This window comes from Balaenoptera musculus, chromosome 10, assembly GCF_009873245.2.
Source record: "Balaenoptera musculus isolate JJ_BM4_2016_0621 chromosome 10, mBalMus1.pri.v3, whole genome shotgun sequence".
In the NCBI taxonomy this organism is placed as follows: Eukaryota; Metazoa; Chordata; class Mammalia; order Artiodactyla; family Balaenopteridae; genus Balaenoptera; species Balaenoptera musculus.
The window spans coordinates 88,364,333-88,390,687 of NC_045794.1; the positions used below are offsets into that span (position 1 = coordinate 88,364,333).

Genomic DNA, 26,355 nt, shown 5'->3' on the forward strand with positions numbered 1-26,355 from the left:
GCCAATGCTTAGCATGTAGGGCAGTGGCTGTGGTGCTTCAGAGCACAGAGCCTGAGTTAGATAGACCTGCTTTAGCGACAGGCTCTCGCTTCTTAAGTCTGTCTCCGGAGTAGTTGTGAGAATTAAATCAGATGACAGTCATAGTTAACTTTTACAAGACACTTGCTCTGTGCCAAGCACTAGATTATTCATCTATCTTTACCATAATGCTGTGAGGTAGTTATGCCTGTTATTATCTTATATAAAGAAACCAAGTTTCCTGACTCACCCAAGGTCACGCAGCTTTGAGAGGTGGAAGCGATTTGAACTGAGGCACTCCGGCTCAGAGCTTGTTCTCCTAACCACGTGCTGTGTGTATAAGTACAGTGTCTGCTGTGTAGTGAATACACAATATAGTTTGCTCATATAATATGTAATATTTCACATGTAAATATACTAATAGAGCCCATGGGGATGTTTCTATTTGCCCTTCTTTAAAGGGTTCTTTTGGAGCCATGGTCTGCAACTTGTCTTTGCATGGTTTCTCTGTAAACCTTTTGAAGTTCTTTCAATAGTATTGCTTCCTTGCCAGTTGTTTTCATTCCGATAGTGTTAGTAACTTCCCATGGGAGGGGAGGGGAGGCTTTCATTCAGAAGACAGAGCTTTCTTTTTAGAGTCAGGACCCTGGAGTGCTCCTCTGATCCACCGCTCAATGCAAACTTCTGTGGCATCCGGGGCATTAAAATATGGACAGGGAGCTTGGTCATCTAGACACTGAAATTAGAAATGACAACCTTTATTCATGTAAGGATGCTGTTAATTTTTTTTCCTTTCCCTGTACAGGTTCTCCTCTCTTTTCTGACTCCTGGTGGCAACCGGCTTCGCAACCAGATCTGTGAAGTCTTGGACGCAGACCTCATTAGGCAGCAGGCTGAGCACAGTACTGTCGACATCCAAGGCCTGGCCAACTACGTCATCAGTACGATGGGAAAGCTGTGCGCTCCTGTGCGAGATGATGATATCAGAGAGTTAAAGGCTACCTGCAACATCGTGGACGTGCTGAGGTTAGCGGTTCTGCTGCTTGCATTTTCTTAGAGTACCTTTGAGTTCATTCAGAAGGGAAGTGTGGGAATTGAGGAACACAGAATAAGGGTTCCTCCTCTCCCAAAGGAACCCTTGACCCTAGGAAGAAACCACCTAAGCGAGGGACAAGTCAGTCATTTATTGTGTGCATGGAGTTTTCACATTGCGTGACCCAACAAGGTTGTTAGTTGGCAGTGCTGGGCCCTAGAGGTGCAGTGATGAAAAAGGCAGATGCAGTCTCTGATCCCAGGGAGTTTACAGTCTAATGGGGAGACAGCTCTTGAACAAGGAATTACAGTTGTGATAAGTGCTATGAAAAGGGAAGTAGAGGGGATTAATGGAGCCTCCAACAGGGGGACCTAATCTAGTTAAGGATCCAGGAAGGCTTCTTCATTAGTTAGGGTATTGCTAGCTGCTATGACATGTAAACCCTGAGTTCTCAGTGATTTAACCAATAAACGTTTGTTTCTCACTCATGTCAGAGTCCGAGTCAGGGATTCTTGGTCAGGCAGCCTTCCGTGTGTCATTCAGGGACCCAGACTCCTTCTCTCCTTGGCTCCACCCTCGCCCAGCGCCTTGGAGTCCTTTACATTCAGCTGGTGAATGGGAAAGAGATCATGAGGAAGGCATGTCCAGTGTTTAACCACCTAGGCCCAGAAGCAATGCATTACATTGACTATACCTAGTCCCATGGTACCACCTACACTGAAGGTGGCCTGGGAAATGTGGCTGCTGTCTGGAAACACATTTCCCAGCCGCACATCCACACTGCAGGAAGGCAACACGGACCTTTGGTGGTCGGCCAGCTATCTCTGCCACAGCTTCCCTCAGGAAGTGATGTGTACAGTAAGATCGTAAGACTCTAATCTGGCTGTGTAGACAGTAATTTCTTTGTGATCCCAGAGGAAAGAGGAGTCTGCAGTACTTTTTGCCATTGAGGGGAATTCTTCTCCTTTTTTTGTGAATACAGCCACATTGAGAATTAAGTTTCATGTAATAGTATAGGAAAGGGAAGGGAAAAGGAAGCTGGTTTGCATATAACGGGTTACTTACTTTGTGACTCTGGGAAAGTTGACAACCTCTCAAAGTCACACTTTCCCCATCTGTAAAATAGGCTGAAAGTATCCTTAGAGTTGCGCTCAGCTCTGGCAGATTGAGATTCTCCAGTTGTAGAATCCTTGCTTTGAAGGATTTTCTGTGGTGTTCATCTTCCTCATGTATTGAGCACCTACTGGCTGTCACTCTCCTCTGCATTTTGCATTCATTATCTCATTGACTCTTCACAACATCCCTCCAAGGTTGATCTTGTCCCTTCCTTTCACAGATGAAGAAACTTAAGGCTCAGAGAGATTGAGTAACTTGTTCCTGGCCACAGAGCTGGTCAGTTGTAAAGCTGCAATTGAATACAGGGCTGCCCAACTCTAAAATGCAGTGTTTTTCCCCTGTGCTTTACTGCCCTGTCCTTTCTTTCCTTTTCTTTTTCTTCTTTCCTTAGGAACAGAAACAATGTACACTATGTTCAGACTCCATAAAATTTCAAATGAAAATTCCTTCTTGAATCTTTTTTGTCTTATTGTTAAGACTCATTGTTTATGCTTCTTAGTGTCTATCAGTTTATGGCTGAATGTAATGGATCAGCTGGAGGTATATTTGCTAAAGCAAATACTCTTGAGATCTCTGGAAGAATACATTTGGAATGCATGTATAATGCCTTTTGTGAAAAGTGACATTGTCAAAGTGATTGGGATTTCAAAACCATTTTGGGGATGTTTATATTTTCCAGCCGGTACAATTAGTAATAGTTAACGAATTTCAGATTGATTTCTTAATCACCTAACTATTTTAACTCTAAAATTTTTAGACAAATATTTCATGTCCTGGACCTCATGAAAATGGACATGGTCAATTTTACAATTAGGAGTCTGAGACCACATCTTCAACGCCAGTTGGTAGATTATGAGAGAACCAAGTTCCAAGAAATTTTAGAAGAAACTCCAAGTAAGTACAATATAAGTGTGTATATATATTGAAATTGAGTAAAAGTATGATATTTTTATTTTTGACATCTTAAATAGTATCACTAAAGACTTTTGGCATTTCTGTTCAACATTTTTTTAACTTCTAAAATTGACATCATAAACTTATAGCTATTGACTCTGACCCAGGAACTGTGCTAAACACTATTCACTTTTTTTTTTTTAATTTATTTATTTTTGGCTGCATTGGGTCTTCGTTGTGGTGCGCGGGCTTCTCACTGCGGTGGCTTCTCTTGTTGCAGAGCACGGGCTCTAGGTGAGTGGGCTTCAGTAGTTGTGGCATGCAGGCTCAGTAGTTGTGGTGCACGGGCTTAGTTGCTCTGCGGCATGTGGGATCTTCCCAGACCAGGGCTCGAACCCATGCCCCCTGCACTGGCAGGCAGATTCTTAATCACTGCGCCACCAGGGAAGCCCTTCATACATTTAAAAAACAAACAAACAAACATTTATTAAGCACCTCCTGTGTCCCAGACACACCTTGGGTGCTATGGATAGAACAAAACAGAATAAAGCTGCTGCCCCCAAGGAGCTGACCTAGTAGGCATGACAAACAAAAAACATGTATTGTCGGATGTGTTATTAAGTGCTATGAAGAAAAATAGGATAAAGGGACGGATAGTAACGGGACAGAAGTGAGGGTAGGGGGTGTTTTTTCAGATGCGGTGGACTGGGAAGGCCTCTCTAAGAAGTAACTATTTGAGCGGAGTTTACAAAGGAATGAGGAAGGGTCATAGGAAGATGTGAGAGAAGAACATTCCAGCCAGAGAGAACTGCACCTACAAAGGCCCTGCAGCAGGAACTTGCTTGTGAAATTGGACAAACACAAGGCAGACTGTGTGGCTGGAGTGGAGTAGGCAAGAGAGAGTGGTAGCAGATGAGGCCAAGAGGTAGGCAAAGGCAGGTCACAAAGAGCCTTGTTAGGAAATGAGAGTAATTTAGATTTCATTCCAAGTGTGATGGGAAGTCACTGGAGAGTTTGAGCAGGGGAGCAACATCTGATTTTGATTTTTTAAGTATACACTGGCTCCTGGGCAGAGAACAGATTGTACAGGAGCAAGAAGGGAAACAGGGGTACCTATTAGGTGGTATCGCAGATGGTGGACTGGTCCAGGTTGTAGTGGTGGAAGTAGTGCGAAGAGGTCAGGTTCTGGTTATATTTTGAAAATGGAGTAAGAAGTTTTGCTGAAAGTTGGATGAGAGAAAAAAGAGAGTTGAGGGTGACTCTAAGCAACTGGGTGAAGAGTGATGCCTGTTAGAAAGATGGGAGAGACCAGGGAAAGAAGGGTGGGAGATGGTATGGAGTCAGCATTCAATTTTAGATGTGTGAACTTTGAGATCTTGTTTGACATCAACATGAAGATGCCAGGAGGCATTTAGATATAAGAGACTAGAGTTCAGAGGAATGGTGGGCACTGGGGATATACATCTGGGAGTCATCAATATCTGTATGGTGGATAAAGCCATGGAACTGGATAGTAGCTAACATGTATAGAATGCTTACCACATTCTAAACACTTTACCTGTTTTAACTGATTTAATCTTTACGAAAACTTGAGGAAATTACTCCCCATTTTATGGATGTGGAAACTGAGGCATAGAGAGGTTAAATCACTTCCCTCCACAACACAACCTGTGAGTTACAGAGCTGGGACTCACCCCAAGCAGTTTGACTCCACGCTCTTATCCACTCCATGCTCTTATCCACTCCATGCTCTTATCCACTCCATGCTCTTATCCACAGTATTATACTGGATGAAGTTACCTAGGGAGTGAGTGTAGATACTGAATGGCCCTGACCTGGGACTCTAGAGCATCTAGAGCTTGAGAAGAGGAGAAGGATCCAGCAACAGAGACTGTGAAAGAGTAGCCAGAGAGGTGAAGACAGCCAGGAGAGGGTGGTGTCCTGTAAGACAAGCGAAGAAAGTGTTTCAAGAAGGAGAACACGATCAGCTGCGACAAGTGCTGCTAAATGGTCAAGAAAGATGAAGGCCAAGGCTTGACCATTGGATGTGACTGTGTGAGGATCCTTGGTAACCGTGATAGGAGCAGTTTCAGTGGACTAGTGGGCATTAAAACCTGACTGGAAGAGACGTCAGGAAAGAATGGGAGTAGAGGACGTGTTACCTCATTGAATCCTCACAATTGCTCAGTGAGAGAGGTACTGTTATTCTCTTTGTTTCACAGGTGAGGAAGCTGAGATGCCAGATGTTGGACAGCTGGCAAGAGGCTGGTTAACTGCTTCCCTCATTGGCAAACCCTTGACAGCAGCCTATGGGCTTCGGTTAACCACAGTGTAAGGCTGGGTTAGGTGATGCACCCACCCCACCCTACCCCTCGTGGACTGAGCTTTTCTGTCAAGATAGTCAATATGATAGCCTCATGTAAACAAAGCCAAACAGATGCCACTTGAAAAGGGGCTCCAGCAGGCTGGAGCCTGTCCAGGGAAGAGGGCCTGGGCCATGGAGGGTGACAGAAGGAACAATCAGTGAAGCTGGGCCCATTCTGCTTGATAACAGGGAGACTCAGGTGGGCCATGAGCACTTCCTTCCCTGTCGATAGTGATTCAGGGCTTTGGTTAAGCTCTGTAGGGCAGACTAGGACCCATGGGAGGGAAGCAGCAGACAGCCAATTTTGGCCTTCCTAGCAGCTGGAGCTGCTGTTTTAACTTTGGAATGGGCCTCTCTATTACTGATAGTAGCCCATGCTAGCTAACATTTTGTTTGAGCACTTAGTGTGTGCCAAGTCCTTACTATGTGCCAAACACCGTACATTTATTAGCTCATTCAAGCTTCACAAGTCACCCCATGAGGCTGGTACTGTTATCACCTACTGTTTATAAAAGAAGAAACTGAGGTTAAGGTATTTACCCTAGGTGACTGCTAGTAAGTGGTAAAGCCTGGATAACCCAGCTATGTCTCTGCCCCAAAGCATGTGCATTCAACCATTATGCAAAACTGACTCTCTCCAGACAATGTATCGACTATCTTGGGGGGATTTGCAGAGGGAGCTCTAGCATCAAGTGACAGATATGACTAGATGACTTCTAAGGATCCTTCTACAACAAAAATTCTATGACTTCAGAGCTATATTGTTTTGGCTTCAAAGGCAGAGAGGGATTATGGGACATAGAACCCTACATAGAACGTGGATCTGAAACCTGAACTATGATAACCACATTCTTAGCAGTATTTTCCTGAGATTCATTAGTTGGTTTCATTTGTGTCCCTGTATATGTGTATATACACATGTGTGCAAATGTCTCCATGTCTTGAGTCAAGATAGCCTGTAATCTTGAACAAATTCCTTACTGTAGGGTTGAACTACAGCTTCGTTCATCTCAAATGATTTGTTTCTTTCCTTAAAACCCAGGCTTAGTGACTTATATTTCATTTGCATCTTTCACATTGACTTGGATATTTCCAGAGATTTAAGAATAGAATAAATCCAGCTGTGCAAGTAGGTCATTGTTGCCCAGATCTAAATATGTTCCCAGAGAAATCAAGAGTCCAGGAAGCAGAGTGTATGTCAACTATTAATTATATCCTCAAGTCACTCTGCCAAAAGTCGGCCACTGTGCCCTAGTATCAAAATAAGAGTCTTACAGTATTGCACAGAAGGACAAAAGTGTTGGATTTTTGTGTGTACATGATTTTTATAAAATAATTATTGAGAAAATTAATACAGAGAAGCACTCTGGGTTTCTTAATTGACTCCCCAAAAAATTGTATTTTGCCGACAGAGAGATTTTATATAATTGCCCTATTAAAATATACCCAAGAAAGCCTTAGGCAGTGGTTGGGTGAATGTATTAAATGTCAACAAAGTAACCACATTAGATCCAACAACTAAATTATCTGTAGAAAGAATGGCACATTACCCCTGGGGGGCCAGGCCACAAGTAATTTTTCAGATACTCAGAAAGAAAAGGTTTTATTTATTTAGATAATCTCTTATATCTGATAAAATGTTCTCAGGAACTTCATTTCATGTGATTCAGAAATCCTTATGGGACATAAATGTTTTTCAGAAATATATAAAACTGCATTATGATTGTCTTTGCCTGGCACCCAAGGCATTCCGGAAATGTTTATGAAACATTTTCGATATGAGCAAGCTGATGCTCAGCAACGACCTGCCCAAAGACAGAGCCGCACAGCTGAGAAGTAGCAGAGCTGGGACTGGAAGCCAGGTCTCTCATGGCCAAGTCGGGAGTAAACCAAGCTGCTGCTTTGGCTCCTTTCTTTGGATTTTTCAATTTTGTGTTATATCAGCTGGGGCATATCGCAGGCAACAGAAACTAACTGGCTGATTTAGCAGAAAAGGAAGTGAATGGAAGGAGTGGGGCAGTTTACAGAAAAGCGAAAATACCTGAGTCTGCGCAAGGCCGGAAACTGGGAGGGCATCAGGAATCTGGGGAGGAGAAAGCAAGGGAAAGTTCCGAGCTCCATCCTCAGACGGTTACTGTGCACTTCAACATGGGCCATCCTTGAACGCTGTGGTCATCATTCAGAGTCCTAGGAAGGAGTCTGATGGGCATATGACTCAGCGAGGCCAACCCCTGGTCAGGGAGGTTGCCTGGCCATGGGACCTCTAATTGATGTTCACAAAAAGAAAGCATGGCGTGAGGGAAAATGATTTCTCAAAATCAGTACCAAAAAAAAGGGAAGGTGAGGTGTTGCTAGGCATAAAAGAGTGGATGTCATGGATCAGAGAACTACATTCTTCTAACTGAAAATTGGGGTATTTGCTCTGAATATTTTCCAGAATATTGAAAATAGAGGCCATCTAAAGCTTTGGACAACATCAGGGACTCCCATCCATGTATTCTGCACCATTCTCCTAGGTTATTGAATGGTGCCTGTTCAGAACTGTACAGACCAAGAGCTAGCCTGGCCATCCCCCAAGTCCAGGATGTAGAGTCATTGCCTTTTTAAGGGTCACTCAGATTTCACGCTTAGGTACCATATTAGAAGTCGGTAGAGAAGGGAATTGTATTCCTTGATGCATCCATACAGGGATACCCTTGATGCATTCATCTCAGAAAGCTCAAATACTAAACTCATTCATACCAAACTGGCAGAGTCCACAGGGCATTCCCTGGACTGAATTCTCTGAAGCACTAAATAGCACAGTCGATGGCTTTTATGTAATGTAAATATTTACGTGTGTTTTGTGTTGATAAAGCTTTATGTGACTTTATCACATAGGTTGTTTGCTAGGTTTTTGCCTTAGACTCGGTGACTTAGTTGGCCAACCCATAACCCATATCTTTTTAAAAAATCTTTATTGAAGCATTCAATACATACAATAAAAACACGCCAACTCTAAGTGTATAGTTCTGTGAGTTTTGACTAAAGAATATGCCCATGTAACCACCACTAGAAACAAGAAATAAAGCATTTCTGTCACTCCAGAAAGAATCCTCAGGCCCCTTGCAACCAACCTCCCCCCATCGAGGTAAAACTGATATAATTTTTATCAATGTAGATTAGTTTTGCTTCTTTTAGGACGTCATATTAAATGGAATCATACTGTATGTTCACTTTTCTGTCTAGCTTCTTTCACTCAACATAAGGTTTTTGCTATTCATTCATGTTGTTTTGAGTATCCATAGTTTATATTATTGAAAGTTATCCTATTATTGTAATCCTATATGATTACATACCTCATTTATCCATTTACCTGTTGATGGACATCTGTGTTGTTTCTGGTTTTAGGCTACTATGAATAAAGCTGCTGTGAACATTTGTGTACCAGTCTTTGTGTGGGCATGTGTTTTCATTTTCTTGGATAAACACCTAGGAGTGGAATGGCTGAGTCATATGGTAAATATATGGTTAATTTTAGAAAAAACGGCCAATTATTTTCCAATGTAGTTGTGCCATTTTATACTCACCATCAGTGTATGAGAGTTCCAATTGCTTTACATTTTCACCAACACTAGGTATTATCAGTCTTTTAAATTTTACCCTATATATATTTATAGAGAATGTGAAAGTATCTCATGTGGTTTTAATATACATTTCCCTGATGACTAATGATGTTTAGCATCTTTTTATATGCTAAATGGCCATTTATTTATCTTCTTACATGAACTGTCTGTTCAAATCTTTTGCCCATTTTTAAATTGGGTTGTCTTATTATTGATTTGAAGAGCTCTTTATATATTGTGGAAGCAAGTCCCTTGTCAGATTTTTGTGTTGTGAAACTTTCTTCCCATCTGTGGCTTGCATTTTTCATTCTCTTAACCCTATCCTTTGGAAAGAAGAAGTTTTTTATTTTGATGAAGTGCAAATAATCAAAATTTTCTTCTATGGTTTGTGCATTTAGTGAATTGTTTACAAAATCTTTGTATATCCTAAGGTCATGAAGATTTTTTTTTGGGTGTTTCTTCTAGAAGTTTTAGACTTTTAGGCTTATGAATCATTTCAAGGCAATATATTTCAAGGTTCAAAATTTTCCATTCATATATCCAATTCTAGAACTATTTGTTGAAAAAGACTATCTTTTCCCCTTTGAATTGCTTTGGCATTTTTGTTGAAAATCAATTGACCATACATTTGTGAGCCTATCTCTGAACTCTTTATTCTTTTTTTAAATTGAGATATAATTTACATACCATAAAATTAAATTTTAAAAGTGTATAATTCAGTGTTTTTTAGTATTTTCACAAGGTTATGCAACCATCACCAGTATTTAATTCCATAAGATTTTCATGCTTCCAGAATAAACCTCAAACTCATTAGCAGTATCTCATCATTCCTCCCTTCCCTTAGCCCTTGACAACCACAGTTCTACTTTTTGTCTCTATGGATTTGACGGTTCTGGACATTTCATATAAATGGAATCATATAATACGTAGCTTTTTGTGTCTGGTTTCTTCCACTTAGTATTGTGTTTTAAAGATTTACCCATGTTGTAGCACATATCAATACTTCATTCCTTTTTATTAGACTCTCTAGTCTTTTCCATTGATCTATATTTCTACTCTTAGCTGATACCACACTATCCTGGTTACTGAGGCTAAGTCTTGAAGTCAGATAGTGTTAGTCTTCCAACTTCATTCTTTTTCAAAATTGTTTTGCCTATTTTAGGTCCTTTGAATTTCCATATGCATTTTTTAATTAGTTTATCTCATTCTGCAAAAGAGCCAGCTGGGATGGTGATTGGAATTATGTTGAATTGACATCTTAATAATGTTGAGTCTACCGATCTGTGAACTCAGTATCTCTACTTAAATCTTTAATTTATGTCAGCAATATTGTTTTAGTTTTAGTGTACTGGTCTTGTAATTTTTTTTAAAATTTATTTTATTTATTTATTTTTGGCTGCATTGGGTCTTCGTTGCTGCGCGCGGCGTTTCTCTAGTTGTAGTGATCGGGGGCTACTCTTCATTGTGGTGCGCAGGCTTCTCATTGCAGTGGCTTCTCTTGTGTGCAGAGCACGGGCTCTAGGTACATGGACTTCAGTAGTTGTGGCACGTGGGCTCAGTAGTTGTGGCTCGCCGGCTCTAGAGCACAGGCCTAGTAGTTGTGGCACACGGGCTTATTTGCTCCACGGCATGTGGGATCTTCCCAGACCGGGGATCGAACCTGTTTCCCCTGCATTGGCAGGCAGATTCTTAACCACTGCGCCACCAGGAAAGCTCCATTTTGTTACATTTAATCTCATTTTATGTTCTTCTGGTGTTATAAATGCTATTTTATACAACTTTTTGTTTTCTAGCATATAGAAATATAATTGATTTTTGAGGATCGACTTTGCATCCTGAGACCTTGCTAAATTAACTTATTAATTCTAATAGCTTTTTGGAGTATTCCTTAGGTTTTTCTATAGTATATACAATCATGTTGCCTTTTATTTCTTTGGATTATCTTATTGCACTGACTGGGACCTCCAATCAAATGTTGAATAGAAGTCATGAGAAAGGGCATCCTTGCTTTTCTAGCAGAAGAATGTTTATTGTTTGACCATTAAGTATGATGTTAGCTGCAGCTTCTCATAGATGTCATTTTTTGGGGTTAAGGAAGTTTTCTTCTATTTCTAGTTTGTTGAGAATTTTTATCTAAATAGGTCACATATTAAACTTGTTCACATGCTTTTTCTGCATTTACTCAATTGGTCATATTTTTCTTCTCCTTGATTGTGTTAATGTGGCGAATTAGAGTGACTGATTTTTTTTCTAGTGTTAAACCAAGCTTGCAATCCTGAGATGTTTATCCAGTCACTTGGCCCTGGTATATTATCTTTATCTTATTGCCTTTCTAATGCTTCCTTAAGGATTTTTGCATCTGTATTTATGAAAGATGTCCCTCTGTAATTTTCTTTTCTTATAATGCCATTGCTTGGTTTTGGTGTCAGAGCAAAGCTGCCCTCATAAGATAAATTAGGAAGTGTTCCCTCCTCTGCTTTCTGAAAGAGTTAAAACACCCTGTGTCTTCCAGTTTGATTTGCATGCACAGTGTATATTAGTAAACATTTAACTGCATGACAGTTGAAGGGAAAGATATCTTCAGGCATATAGGACCAAATCAATTTGTCAGTCTAAAGGAGACTATTTGAGTCAGTACTTAAGCCCATGGTTACCTCCAGGGATGGTGAATTAAATAGGAAACCTACCGGGTCTCTCATGCCAGATATAGAGAGCAGAGGCTTTTTGAGAACCTACTAAATGACAAGTACCACTGGAAAAATGTTTGATTAGTTTCCAACGCAAAGGGGTCTGCCAAGACAAGGCCAGATATCTCACACACCTATCAGGTTGTGCTATGAGCTAAGTCAAGGGAAAGCTATATAAAAAATAAACGTCATAGGCTTGGACTCTCAAGGAGTCTCATTTTCATATCACTAGTAATATTAAAGGCACATGAACTATTTAATAACTTTTTTTAATAAATAGAGAAGCTGTTTTTCAGGTCAGCTATTTAAGAGAAATGACAGCCAGATCAAAAATTCAAAGGCAGATGTGCCTCAAGAAGGCAGTGATAGGGCTTCCCTGGTGGCGCAGTGGTTAAGAATCCACCTGCCAATGCAGGGGACATGGGTTCAAGCCCTGGTCCAGGATGATCCCACATGCCACGGAGCAACTAAGCCCGTGCGCCACAACTACTGAGGCCCGTGCACCTGGAGCCCGTGCTCCGCAACAAGAGAAGCAACTGCAATGAGAAGCCTGTGCACCGCAACGAAGAGTAGCCCCCGCTCGCCCCAACTAGAGAAAAGCCCACGCAGCAACAAAGACCCAACACAGCCAAAAATAATAAATAAAATAAATAAATTTATATATTAAAAAAAAGAAGGCAGTGATAAGGATGGGTCCATACAATCAAGAAAGGCTTCCCATAGGAAGAGGCTGGACCACTAAGGACTGGCAGGATATAGATTTGAGAGAACCAGAGATAGTTTCAGGGGGGTTAGGCCAAGCCTTCCTGGCAGGAAACAGGAACATATATTGGTGGGGAAGTGCTCTTGGGCCTCCACTGCCCCTGAGAAATTCTTAGGTAAATGCACCTGTAAAACCATTGCCTATTGTTCTGTTTCTCTCTCCTGGTAGATAAGGAGGTTTTTGAGTATAGGGACTGTGTTTACTCATCTGTGAATCCTCTGCACTTGGTATAGTATCTGGTGTATAGTAGGTGCTCAGTTGTCATTGAAGAAATGAATGGAGAGGCTCTTCTCCATATGAAAAACCGAGGGTACCAGTGCCTCATAGGGTTGACCTCGATTTTGGAGCCACATAGAACAGTCAGTGTACTAGCTTGTGGGAGTGAAATCTCAACAGACCCCTTAGAGAAAAGCCCATGTTTCCCCCTAAACTCATGCTCTTTCCACTTTACCAGTTGTACTCAATTCTGGCTACATATTAGGATCACCTAGGGTGTTTAAACACAGATGCCTGAGCCCCATCTCAGACTGATTAAATCAAAATCTCCAAGAGCCAGTGCCCAAGATCACATTTCTTTCTTTTTAAAGTTCCCCAGGTGATTCTACAATCAGCCAGGATTGAGAACCTCTATGCTACACTGTTGCTTTTGTTTGAGATAAAGAAATGGGCTTTTAAATCTGTCAGCTGTAAATGATTAAGCTTGCAGCATAAATGCTTATTACCACCATATTGTAATTATATCCATGATGGTTTCCACTGTTTCTGTCTGTTGGGTACCTTTTAAATAAAAGACTGCAAGTCTTTTACATCTTTATAAACAGAACTGGGAAAACCAAGAACAACATTTGCCAAGTGAGGAGAAACAAAGTTGTGAAATTCTGGGGGTGGTGTTGCTTAAGTGTGGCAAACTGAGCTGCTCATAAATTACCTCTGTTTTCAGGGTGACTATTCTTTATTTTGTTCTCTGGGTCTTTTTAAAAAATCTGCACCTGTGTTCAGTCTGCATTTTTAAGCAATCACCACCTTATAAATTCTACCAAATACATAATTTTATAAGAAATGTGGTATAAAAAGCAATTCATTTCTAGGGAGAAACCTTAGAACTGGGTCTGAAGTAAAATAAAGTGTGCACGCCAGCATGCTGGGAAAGGCATAGCTCTATTCAGACACTCTGAGGGGTCTGGAACCCAAAAATGTTTAATCATCAGTGCCTTTAATCTAAATACCTTCTCTGCACAAGACTCAAGGTCATGTGTGAGCTGGCCTGTCTATCCATATCTGATGCCATCTGCTGCCACTCTCTCTCCCGCCTAGTTCTTTATAGACCAGCAGTACAGATTTGCTTGTAGCATCCAAATTACCATATTTTCTCACTATTCCGGGTCTTTGTGTGGGCTATTCTCCTAGCCTGGAGTGACAGCTCTTTCCTCTGTTTGCCTTGTATCCTGAAGTGTCACTTATGGAGTTCTTCCTCTTACAGTCTGTCCTGGACAGCCTCTCCTCCCTCCACTCCTGCTGTGTCTTCTAGTATTCACTGTATTCTGCTGTAATTGTGAGCTTACAGGTCTGTCTGCCCATCTGGACTCTAAGCTCAGCTCCTTGAGCGCCATGGCTGTCTTGTCATTCATGCCCAGCACCTAACCTGACATCTGTCATGTGGAATGCACAAATGAAGGAATCCATCAGCTGTAGGACAAATATGTGGCCTTTGCACTTGCAGGTGCTCTTGATCAAACTACAGAATGGATAAAAGAATCTGTACGTGAAGAATTACTTTCTCTTTCTGAGACTGCTTTAACTCCCGGGGCCAAAAACAGCTCCAAGCCAAGCCTGAGCCCTACATTGGTGCTAAATAATAGTTATTTGAAATTGTTACAGTGGGATTATCAGAAAAAAGAATTACCAGAGGTGAGTGATTTTTTTTTTTCCTTCACTCAAGTTTTCCAGTATTCTAATTCTTAAGTTCAAACTGTAAATCAGCTGGTCTGTCTGTGTTGCATGTGATTTAATGACTTTACTGAAATCAGATAAAAATGGGAGTTTGGATGTAACATTGCTTATTTTACATGTTCATGGTGTTGAGCTTCCCTTACTATTTTTACATTTTAAATAAACATTCTAGACACTCATGACAGATGGAGCACGTCTTCAGGAACTGACAGAAAAGCTGAATCAACTGAAAATGATTGCCTGCCTGTCCCTAATCACCAACAACATTGTGGGTGCTATTACAGAAGGCCTACCTGAGCTTGCAGTCAGGCTAAAAAGGATTTCAGCTGTTCTACTTGAAGGCATGAACAAAGAGTAAGTTCCAAGCATTTTTATCTGCTCCCCTTGTATTCAGGGTCTGCATGTGTTTCAGAGAATGTGAATAACCTTGACATCTAGATGTGATATTCGGGACTGTGCTTTAGAGAAGCTTAGCTCACACCTTCTTCTTCTAGAATTTCTTTTAATATCACTGAAGGCTTAGATGTCCCATCATAGGAAAGGAGAGGTCTTTTCCGTAACAAGTGCCAGGGTGAGTATAGTGTTTCCACTTAGGATGGGTGTGTGCAAAAACTCTTCTTTGACAGTGTTGTGGAAAAAACCAACAAAACCCAGAAATCCATCACGCTCAGTGTTTAGAACGCCCTATCAAAGAGGCTTTCTGATTCACTTGTTCCAACTCCATAGGTTTTCTGCCATGAAATGTTTACCAGCTTCACTGATCCAGCCTCTGTGAAATCTTCAGAGTGGTGACATCTCTGTCCTTCAGAGGTGCTCTGCAAGTCCAGTGAAAGTTTTGTTTTTGCCAAATTCATTTCCCAGTATTAAACCTTCATTGAATACTAGAATCCCATTTCAATTTTGCATTTAGATCATCCTATTGGGAATCCTGTCCAAGTTAGAAAATTTCTAGTCTTAGCCATTGGCCAGATGTTTCCATGGGTCTCATATGGGTCAGCTCCTCTTGCTGGTTCCCCTTTCAGGTGTTTTCAGGGACTTTATTCCTCTCTTTGAAGGGAGATACACCCAACCTCCCATCCTCCTGCCCATTACTTAGAGAGCACATAAATGACTTGATAAAATCCTAGAATATTAAAAGCCAAAAGAAGCCCAAGTGGTTATAGCATCCAAAGTTCTCATTTTGACCTGAAGCTCAGAGGGAGAATAGGATTTGCCTTGGGCTGCACACCATGAAAAGGACAAGCCAAGGCCTGAACCCTGGCCTATGTCAAGGCCCTGCCCTTTCTACTGATCCTGGTGCTAACTTGCCAGGCTCTTTTATTTCACGTTCCAGGACCCAAGACCTATAATAAAAAGAAACCTGCTCTGGCTCTGGTTTTGCAATAGATCTTATCTTAGCATTTTCCCACACTGGGTAACCATTATTTTCCAGGAATTCTAATTTATTAAGCCTTTAGTGAACCCCCAGTACTGCTTAAGTATTAATATAAAGCACATAGCAAAATGGTTACTAAGAGGACAGGCTTTGGGGTCAGACAAACCAGGGTTTAAATCCTAGCTATGCTACTGACTTGTTATGTACCATTGAATAAGATCTTGAATCACTCTGAGTCTCACCTCCTCATTTGTAAGAAGGGAATAATTGTACCTACCTTAGAGTTAATGAGAACTTAAGATGACTCATGTGAAGCACTTAGGGCAGGTGTCTGGCACATGCTAAGTGCTTGATAAACGTTAGCTTTTAATAACTACTTAGTTGTTAAGTCATCTTCTTTATAGTTGTTCTGCCTATCTGATTATATTATTGTTTTGTCTAATTCCCCCCACCCCATCCCCCCATCTCTTATCCTTTAATTCCCATTTTGCACAAAGTTGTCTTAAAGACCCTTTCTGAATAGTGAGCAGCAATTTTCCATCATCATTCCCCAATAGTGTGGATCCAACAAACGCTGTTTCTAATTACACCTTTTTCCTTACCTGTTAAATAACCTACCACTAACTACTTTTTACAATTTTCTGGACTGTATATATTTGGGATTACTGATCAGTTACTTGAAAGTAACAATGCAAAGGAGTTTCTTACCTTTCATCATGATAGGTCAAGAGTTTTAGGTAACTTGTCTTTATGGTATTGGCTTCTGAATATCTTCATTTCTTGTTTTTGATTGGTGTTAGAGATTTACTGCTCAGGCATGGATAAAGGAATTGATAGTACATCATTTTACAAGCACATTAAAAAAAAAAAATCTATGAATGAATCCACTCAGACCAGAGGGTTTATTTTAAGAAGTAAATAGGTTACTTTTTAAAGAACCTACTCTTTCCCTTTCTGATAGCCCTGCCTGAAGATGGGGTTGCAGACTTATTTTCAGAGACCACATTTTTCTGTCTGTGCTTTCCTATTTAAACATTACCCACAGAATTGAGTGGTTTTAAGCATTTACAAATCTGCTACATATAAAGGATGGTTGGGAGGAGTTACTATTTTCTAAGCTCATTCTAATAGAGATAATTATTGTCTGTATAAGGGAAAATTGGTAGACATTTGAAATAAGTTGGTATATTTTTAAAACAACAACAACAACAAAAATCCTGCTAAATAAAAACTATCCCTGATGGGATTTTTGTTTCACGTTTTGTAGGACCTTTAACTTGAAGGAAGTCCTAAATTCTATCGGTGTTCAGACTTGTGTTGAGGTAAACAAGACCCTGATGGAGAGAGGTTTACCTGCTCTAGATGCTGAGGTTCAAGCTAATCTTGTAGGTCAATTCTCAAGCATTGAAGAGGAGGACAATCCTATCTGGTCCTTGATTGGTGAGTCTTCATGTTTTTATTGGTTTCTGCTTCAATTCCAATTTGCTTTACCATGCTGGTTTTGGCTAATGTTAAGTGTCAGTCAAATTTTAGTCTTAAACAGATTACCTGCTTCTTTTGGTGAGTGAATAAATATTGAAAATATGAAGAAAGCATTAATATTTTCAAAGGTTTGGGACTCATTGCTGCTTCTGTGTGTATATGTAGCAGAATGGGGGGATGTTTCAGAGCCTTCTACCTTACTACCCAGCCGATAGGTTTTTATGAAGAAAATAACATCATGCTACCAGTAATGTTAAATTCCTAGATCAATAGAGCAATCCAAACCAGCTGGCAGTATGTTCACAGAAAGTAGACACGGGCTTTGCTGGGAGCTCACCTGAGTGAGCTGAGGGCCCTATGTTGGTCAGGCTTAGACAGACAGAGTTAAAAAGACCCTGGAACTGAGAGGCATAGTGGGTAGACTTTTTTTTGTACTTGATTGCTAAGAAAATGAATATCTTAAGGTCAAGTTGTATTGGTGAGTTGGGGAGAATGTATCAGTTAGGACTTTTTCTATTACTTGTGACAGAGAACCTAAGCTTTTAAAGTGGCTTGAGCAAAAAGGGAATGTATCTGCTCATATAACAGAAAAGAGCAGGGTGGGATTGGCTGCTGGTACAGCTTAATCAGAGCTTAAACTATGTCCTGGGCGCTGGTTTCTCCACTTTGGTCCCTCAGCACTGCCTTCCTCTGGGCTGGCTGTCTCCACGTCTCCATGGATAGTCTCTTCCCAACATAGCAACATGACTTCAGCTCCAGCCTACATCTTTCTGTGTTTAAGTCAAGCCAAAAAAAAAAAAAAAAAAAAAAAAAAGGAGTCAGTTTCCCTCCCCTCTTAGCTCAGACAGTGACCCCAGAATTGAGTCTCATTGACTCCAGATGGTGGTCATGTCCCATTGTTGACTCAGTCATGGTGGCCAGAGGGGAAGAAACTTAAACTTGAGACGTGTTCAATTCCTGGAGCCAAGGTGAGTCAGCTTTACCTGTAACACCTGGTCTGAAACTAGGGAAGAGATCGTTTTCCCCCAGACAAGATCAGGGTGCTGTGGCCTTAAGAAGGGGAAGAGGGCGATGTGGGACACAAAGCAAGTGTCTACTGCAGAGGGTGAGGAATGGACCAGACAGGGGAAAGAGCGTGGCATTCGAATATACTAACATTCCGGGACTAACCTGCAAGTTTTCAAAGTACAGCACTGACTTCCCTAAGAATACAAGTATTTGTTATTATTTAGTCGAGGCTCTTAAATAGTTTCTCTCATTCTTATCCCTGGGGACACGGGATGCTGGAGATCTAGGCCACCCAGGCCACTTAATAGCTCTAGGCTTCAACCCCACCCCCAAGAAAAGAGCCGTCTGGTGTGTAGCATGTGGGCTGCTGAGGGGTGACGGGTGAAAACAGTAACACAGCATAATCGCAGCTGCCTGTGGCTGAGCCCTTCCCTGCGTAACCTTCACTGCTGACATGCATCGCATGGCCTGTAGTCTCCAGCTGTACGCTAACACCTGGGAGACGGTGTTCCCCGGAGGAAGAGGGGCAGGCCGTCTGCAGTCTCTGCCACGTACCAAGAGACCCCCCACTAGTGCACAGGCCTCACGAGGACGGGGCACATATTTGCTCACTGCTATTTCCCCATACCATGCTGGGCCCAGAGATGACCTTTAATAAATATCTGTGGAATGGGTGAATGCATGGAGACTTAGAGCAGGTAAGTAACTCTCACCTGAGGTCGCATAACTAGCAGGTTGCAGAGTATGGCTTCTTCCTGAGCCTCTCTGACTCATATTCTTAATGCTCTAATGGGCACTACAGTCAAAGCTGGAGCCCTGCTGCTCATTGGCAGGGTGGCCAGAGCATCGGGTGTCCTCCGTGCCCTTGCTTTAGATCAGGGAAGTACTTGCAATGTCAAGGGAGAGGGAAGCTGGGGTTGAGGAGATGCCCCACCCCAAGGTGGCCTCTTAAAATCCAGTCAAGCAACTTTTTTCCACCCAGCTCTCCCCAGTCCAAGTTTCCTGTTCTTTTGCAAACTGGAAGTATTTTGTAACCTCATTCAAAGTATTGTTGCCTAGCAACTTGAATGACTCACTTGAGCGTCCCTCCCTGGGCTCTGGAAGCCAAGGGCACGTCTTTGGCAGGGGCTCGGTTTGGCTGCTCCTAAGTGGACAGACGCTTCTGTCACCTTAGTCTTGGCCTAAAAACTGACTCATCCGCAGAGGAGATAGAACCACTTGTCAGCATAATAACAGTTTTGAAAAAGTTTCATTCTTTAAACAGCCTTGTGAAAAGTGTTTGGACCATATCTGTGATGAAAATAGACGCGGCTTTTGAGAGTCGAGCAGCCAGCCTAACGGGGAATTTAGTAGACAGTTTCCTCTTAATTCTCTGCCTGCAGAGGAGCTGGAATACATTAAGCACTTAGAGGGATCCCTGGGACAGAAGAAGGGCTCCAGTTTACCCCTGGCTTTCCTCCCCTGTAGTTCATGGTACCCACAGTCTGCCTTCTTCTGTTCTTAGTTGATGTGCTATTTGTTTACAATGGAATTACAACTCCCACTGTGTTCTTAGCCATTAAAAAAGGTAATTAGAGAGGGAGTTTTCCTTCAAACCATTTTTTTTCAAATATATACCAAAACCATGTAAAAATGATTTATGGATTACCTGCTGTGTAAATTATTTGCATGCTAATAGCCACCTACATTTTTAAAAAGTAATTTTCAATTATACAAGTGATACATCCATGAATAATTTCCTCTTGTTGACAAATTATGGATAAGGCCCAAGTCATCTTTGACTGCTTTCTCCAGCCCCCATTCCTCTCTGGCTCCCATTGCTTTCAGTTTGGGGTTTATCTTTATAGACCTTTTTCATTCCAATCTCACTTTAATTCAAGCAGCATTTATGACGTGCCTGCCACATGCCAGACCAGGGATATTATAAGACAAAAAACATAGCCCTGACCCTTAGAAAGCCCACTGTCTAAGAAGGGAGAGATAAATTCTCAAGTAACAGTAATATGGGGTGATAGTGTAACAGTTGCTAGGAAAAGCCACAGAAAGTAGGTGACTTTAGCATCAGCATTGAAGTATGCTCTCGACTTGGGCAGAGATGAGGTGAGATGGAAAGGCATTCTAGTAAGAGGAAACAATTTGGGCTAAGATATGGACATGGGACACTGGGGACTTTGAGTTCTAGATCAGGTCTGGCTGAAACGTGTGATTTTTGGGAGAAGTGTTTAGAGATAAGTTTCAGTAATATAGTTATCTGTATTCGATGGAGTGTATTTTCCTTAGTAAACTTCCTTATTTGTGAGATTTCTGTTTCCAAAGCCAGAGAACATCCTTGGAGCAGCATGGGCTGGGGCATGTAAGGCTTGTCCAGTACCACTGCAGCTTCACTTATTTATGCATTTGCGTGCTTTTGTGAAGTCGTCTCAAATGCAGATACACTGAGGCACTGAAGCAGGAAGAATGGAGAAGGTGGCAGTGCCAGTTGGGGTGGCCCTTCCTTAGTGACTCCAGATTGTTGCCCACATGGGGGGTGATCATATAATTTATTTTCCACCCCAGGACACTTTTGAGAGTGCTCTTTTTAATTATGCCAGGACAGCAGGTGTCAACTTTATAACTGTCCTGTGAAAACTCAGATGTGTGCTCACCCTTGCCATGCGGCGGTTTGGGCCCCCAAGTTTGCCAGATCTGTAGATTTTTCAAGAAGAACCAAAAATTTGATTTTCTATGTGAAATCCCCTCATTTTAAATGACTTCTATTTTTAAAAAACACTACGTGGACCAAACTGGCAGTGCCAGTTTACAAACTCAGCTTTAGGATACATAACTAAAATTATGGACATTGAGTTTTTGTAAAAGATTCCCCACCCTACCCTGAAAATGCTATGCATGTTTTATTAGCTAACTATTACTGCATAACAAATCACCCTAAAACTCCGTCACTGCTTACAAGTCTGTGGGGCAACTGGGTAGTTCTTTTGGTCTTGCTGGACTCACGCGTGCATTTGTGGTCAGCTGTGGCTTGGGTGGGTAGCTCTGCTGATCTTGCCTGGGCTCTCTTAGGTGTTTGGGAGTTGGTTGGCTACAGGCTGGTCTAGGATGGCCTAAGATGGAACAACTGGGCTTCCCTCAACATGGTCCCTCATCAGGCCCAGGCTTGTTTACATGGTGGTGGTAGGCAGAGAGAGTGGGTTCAAACCATGCCTCTTGAGCATGGAACTCACATACCCGCACTTCTGCCACATTCTGCATTGGCCAAAGCAAGTCATAAGGCCATCCCTGCTCCAAGGCATGGGGAAACAGACTTCAGTCTTTGATGGGAAGAGCTGCAAGGCTACTTTGGAAAGGGCATGAATATAGGGAGGGGTCAAGAACTGAGAATGTTGCCGCAATCCACCTACCACAATTACTATTCTCATTTTTTAAAATCACGTGCTTTAATAATGGGACAGATAAAGATGCCTTCTTTTTCCCCAGAAAAACGAATCCAGTTATACATGAAAAGCCTACTTTGTCTGCCAAACCCTCAAAAATGCATGCCTCCCGTGCCAGGAGGCCTCACTGTCATTCAGCAGGAGCTAGAGGTGCTAGGCTCGCAATATGCAAACATTGTGAATCTCAACAAACAAGTGTATGGACCATTTTATGCAAATATACTTCGAAAGCTGCTCTTCAGTGAGGAAGCCACGGGGAAGGCGGAAGCTTCATCATCTACTAACTAAAGAGGAACTGACGTTGGATAAGAGATTGGAAGCCCAGCACTTAGGTACCCAGTCTGTTTCCATCCATGGCATTTCAGATGCGGCACGTTCTCAGTCCTGTCTGTGGCACAGCGTTAGCCCAAATCTGTGTAATCCAGTAATATTAGCATTGCAAAGACATGCACGTCGTAATGACCCTGTTTGTGTACCATCTACAAGTCCAAAAGAGATGTTTTTAATGAACAGAAAGCAATTTGTAATTAATTATATTACCTATATAATACTTGTAAATGTTTTCTTAAGCATATAAATCTGGCTTATTCATTCAACCCGTAAGGAGTTGTATTTCACATCAAATCTAATGATTTTTTTAACTTTGGTACAGCTTCTTAAAGGGTTGAAAGTTGTGAACATAACCAAGGGGATTGATGTTCTGAATAAATGATGTGAAGTAAGGGATAATCGTATTTGAAATGTACAATTAAATTTTATTAATGTGTAATAGAAACTTACACAGTATAAGTCCTCAAATTCTACAAATATACCAAATCACATTTTGTGATACCAATTGTCAGTATTTGTTTAGAATTTCAATGTATTAAATACATTTTAAAGCTACATACAAATTTTAGATAAAACCTCCCTTGTTCATCTAGTGAAAATAGAAACAAACCCCTTCTAAAATTTTATTCTAAAGGGTGGATTCTTCTCACTTATCCTGCTCTCTGAGGGAAACAGTTTTTGCACACATCTCTTCGTGAATGTCCCTGCATTTCTCAGGCCATTGATAAGGTTTATATAAGATTTTAATATTTTTATATAAGGCAGGAGTGGTTTGAATTGTTTTACTTGTAAGAAGAAGAAAAATTGATAAAACGATATCCCCATTCTCAGTGAAATTCATGTCTGGAAAAGAAACAGTTGAACTTTGGAATTTTTAACCATATAATGTGCTAGCAAATGCCTTCTGCGCTGATTAAATTCTTAACCTGCTGTGACCAAGATGCTCTTCTAAGTATCATCATCATTTGCCATGCTTATGTATTAAATTAAACTTTGCCAAGCTGGCACTGGTTGTCAGGATTCTAGAGAAATCTGCATACCGTCCTGGAATTACATGCTTCTTCCAAAGTGTTAAGAGAAGTACTACCTTTTGGACGGACTCAGCCTGGAAAGTGCTTTATTTGCATGAAATGCATTTTGATTGTTTGGTTTTCTGAGGACTCATTGAACCTTAGTAATTTGATGGGGAAGAGTGGGTAGGAAGTAAAAAATAATGCTCCTTTCTTCCTCACCACGACCTTCACCATTATGGTGCTACCTAATTATTTGATAAAGTTCTAGGAAATGATTGTGTGAGTAAATTATCTCCGGTCTTTACATTTTGGAGGGATCTGCCAGAATTTGAGGAAATTTTGAAAGTCAGTTTTTTTTCTCACATGACCAATACATAAATCAGCCATCCTGTCCATTTGAGCAGCTGTGTATAAATGGAATTTTACTGAAGAGCACATCATTGGTCTCACCCATTGTTTCCCTCTTCCTGTATTTCCATTCTGCCTGTTTCCTATGCTTAGAAATCATAAGGTGCTGTAGATTTTTGTTTTCATTTTCTCTTAAGTTGAAGTAGTTTTCAACTGTGTTCACTTTGGGGCCTGGACAGCAGGGAGGGTCTGACATAGAAATGTAATGTGTAGCATAACTTTTTGTTGCTTTCTGAGGTGAACTGTATATTTAACCAGAAGACCAGGTGGTACACTTTTTTATTATCAGATTGGAATCCGTCTGGTATTCTTATATACTTGATTATACTGTAGTTGCCAGCAGGAAAACAATGTGCAAACATTTTTTTAAAATGCATTTAACATGAAGGGCATTCTGCCTTTTTTTTTTTTTTTTTTTTTTTTAAGTGACAAAGTAAATCTCAATGTCTGAAGTCTGGATTTAGGCAACTACGTTTATTAGGATTTTAAAATCCTATCCCTTAGCGTGTTGTTTATTTGGTTTTTACTGAAATGTTTACTTCTACTTTTGAGAATTTTCTTAACATGGTCTTGTTTTGTAATGTCAATTTTATTAAACACCATACACACATTTTCATTCTTCTACTGCTAAAACATGTATTGTGTGCACTAGTTAAATTTTAAAACATTAAAAATTATTTCAAGATAGCTGGTGTCTCTTTGTTTTCTAAACCACCTTTGGGTAACTCAGGGCTGGAATACTGCACAGTCTTTATTGCAGTTGTTTTAGAAGGATTCTTCTGCTGATCATCAGAGCCTCACAGACATCAGGTCATGTTCATTCGTTCATTCAGTCAACAAATAGCTATTGAGCATCTACGGTGTGCCAAGAAGTATCCTAGATCTTTGATACACAGATGACTAGACAGACACTGTCCTGAAGAAGTTTGTAACCTAGTAAGAAGGACAAACTTGTGAACAATTGCAATAAGGTGTAATTCGGACAATAAAACACATACACGTAGTGTTAGAAGAAATACTGCCAGACTGTGTTTCGTGGAGGTCACCCTTGAGCTAAAGCATGAAGGGTAGGCAGGAACTTGCCAAGAAAGGGAAAGGCACAAGAGGCCAAGTGCACAGTGGGTACGACGGTGTGGAGAAATGGTAAGCCAAGGGTCAGCCTATAGAAGAGGGGAAGTGATGAGAGGGGAAACAAGCAAGGTAAAAGGCTTCTGGGATGTCATGCTCAAAAGGGAGGGTTTTGTCCTGAAAGAGATAACCATTGAATCTTTTGAAACAGGAGAAGGTTACAAGCAATTTATGTTTTGGAAGGATTGCCCTGGCAAAGAACACTTGCTGTTGGTGCTAGAATATTCTGTGTTGTGTGCGTATGTGTATACACACTCACACATGAACACATGGCACGAGAGTCCGTGTAGAAATGGACTCTAGCTAACAGAAGCAGAAAGAGAGTTTATTGGAGAGGTTTAAGTACCTCATGGAATCTGTTTTACCTGGGGAATTAAGCTTGGAAAATGGGTAAGAACCAAGGCAGTGCAAGCGTAGGACCTCAGCCAAGCTGGATTCAGAGATTGTTTTCTCAATTGTCCTTGCTGCTTTGCCTCATTTGCTCAAGATTTAAAGTCTCGGATATCAACATTCAGTTGGAAGAATCTCTGTCAAGCGCCCAGGCTCTAATTTGCAGGGGATGGAACAAGACAGTAGCTGACCCTTAGACTCCTGTGTTCCCACCAAGGTCACCCAACTAGGGATTTCTTCCAAACAGGAAGGAGCAGAAAGAGAAAAACAAATCCACTATCATGTGCACTCATGAGGTCTTTAAAACTTGAATGGGAGAAATGTGTGAAGAGGTCCCCCAATCCAGCATCACCTCTAAGAATGACACGAGAAGATGATTCCAGGAAGGGCATAGTCATTGAAGTCAACCTTTATTGGTGTGTGTAGATGAACTGCTGAGCAAAGCCTCAGCATAACCTTATTTCTCAAATTGTAGTTCAAAGTTTAGGGCAGGTTCGTGTGTGTGTCGAGGACCCTACTCCATTCAGCCACTTAGAGACTCAACTTCCATCCATCTTGTAACTCAACAGTCCCTGAAACCTTCAGCGTCTCCTTAATCACTCAGAAGATAAGGGAAAGAAAAGGATCACCCACTTCTACTCATGGTGCCTTGGCCAGAACTAACTAGATCGTTAGTTGATGACTAGATGGCTAGATGGTCATCTGGCCCCACCTAACTGCAAAGGAGTCAGGAAGATGTGCCCAGGGGAAAAGGCGGCCGTGGGTGTTGGGTAGTGGTAAGCATTAGCAACAGTCTCCACCTCAGATCCCTCCAGTTTCCTTGAATAAGCCCTATGAATCCTCCTTTTATGAAAATAAGTTTATTTTTTAACGAACAACAGAACTTACTGCGTCCTTGTGTTAATGAAGTGCTGGGCATTGCCTAGTAGACCATGCAGGAATTACCTGATTCCCCGCCCCACCCCACACCACTTTGGCCATGCCACACGGCATGCAGCATCTTAGTTCCCCAACCAGGGATCGAATCCGAGACCCCTGCATTGGAAGCGCAGCGTCCTAACCACTGGGCCGCCAGGGAAGTCCCATGAAAATAAGTTGAAGGTCATGTGTCTGCTCTGATCTTTTAGTATTAGCTCCCAGAGCACTGTGTTGAGAGGATTTTGAAGCTAAATCCAGGACAAGCAGTAAAGAATTGTGTGGCTGATTGGCAAAGTATGCCATGGGCATGGGGAGTGCCATCTTTTGTGCAACATATTTTTTTCACTTGAATCCTTCTTAAAACTAAAATTCAGCCTGTTCTACCTCTGGGGATGTCAGGTACCAACATTTTCCACTCATTATTCAGTAAAAGCATGGGAC

General features: G+C 41.3%; 1 protein-coding gene across 2 annotated transcripts in view; it reads left to right on the forward strand.

Annotated features, from left to right (window-relative positions):
- Positions 1-24,165, forward strand: part of TCP11L2 (t-complex 11 like 2) — a 40,555-nt gene extending 16,390 nt beyond the window's left edge. For both annotated transcript variants that reach the window (XM_036866731.1, XM_036866733.1), the window contains exons 5-10: positions 824-1,044; positions 2,925-3,061; positions 14,202-14,389; positions 14,604-14,785; positions 17,074-17,246; positions 21,771-24,165. In XM_036866731.1, coding sequence (XP_036722626.1) covers positions 824-1,044; positions 2,925-3,061; positions 14,202-14,389; positions 14,604-14,785; positions 17,074-17,246; positions 21,771-22,015 — 1,146 coding nt within the window. In that variant the 3' untranslated portion in view covers positions 22,016-24,165. The remainder of the gene's footprint in view (positions 1-823; positions 1,045-2,924; positions 3,062-14,201; positions 14,390-14,603; positions 14,786-17,073; positions 17,247-21,770) is intronic.
- Positions 24,166-26,355: the final 2,190 nt, after the last annotated feature.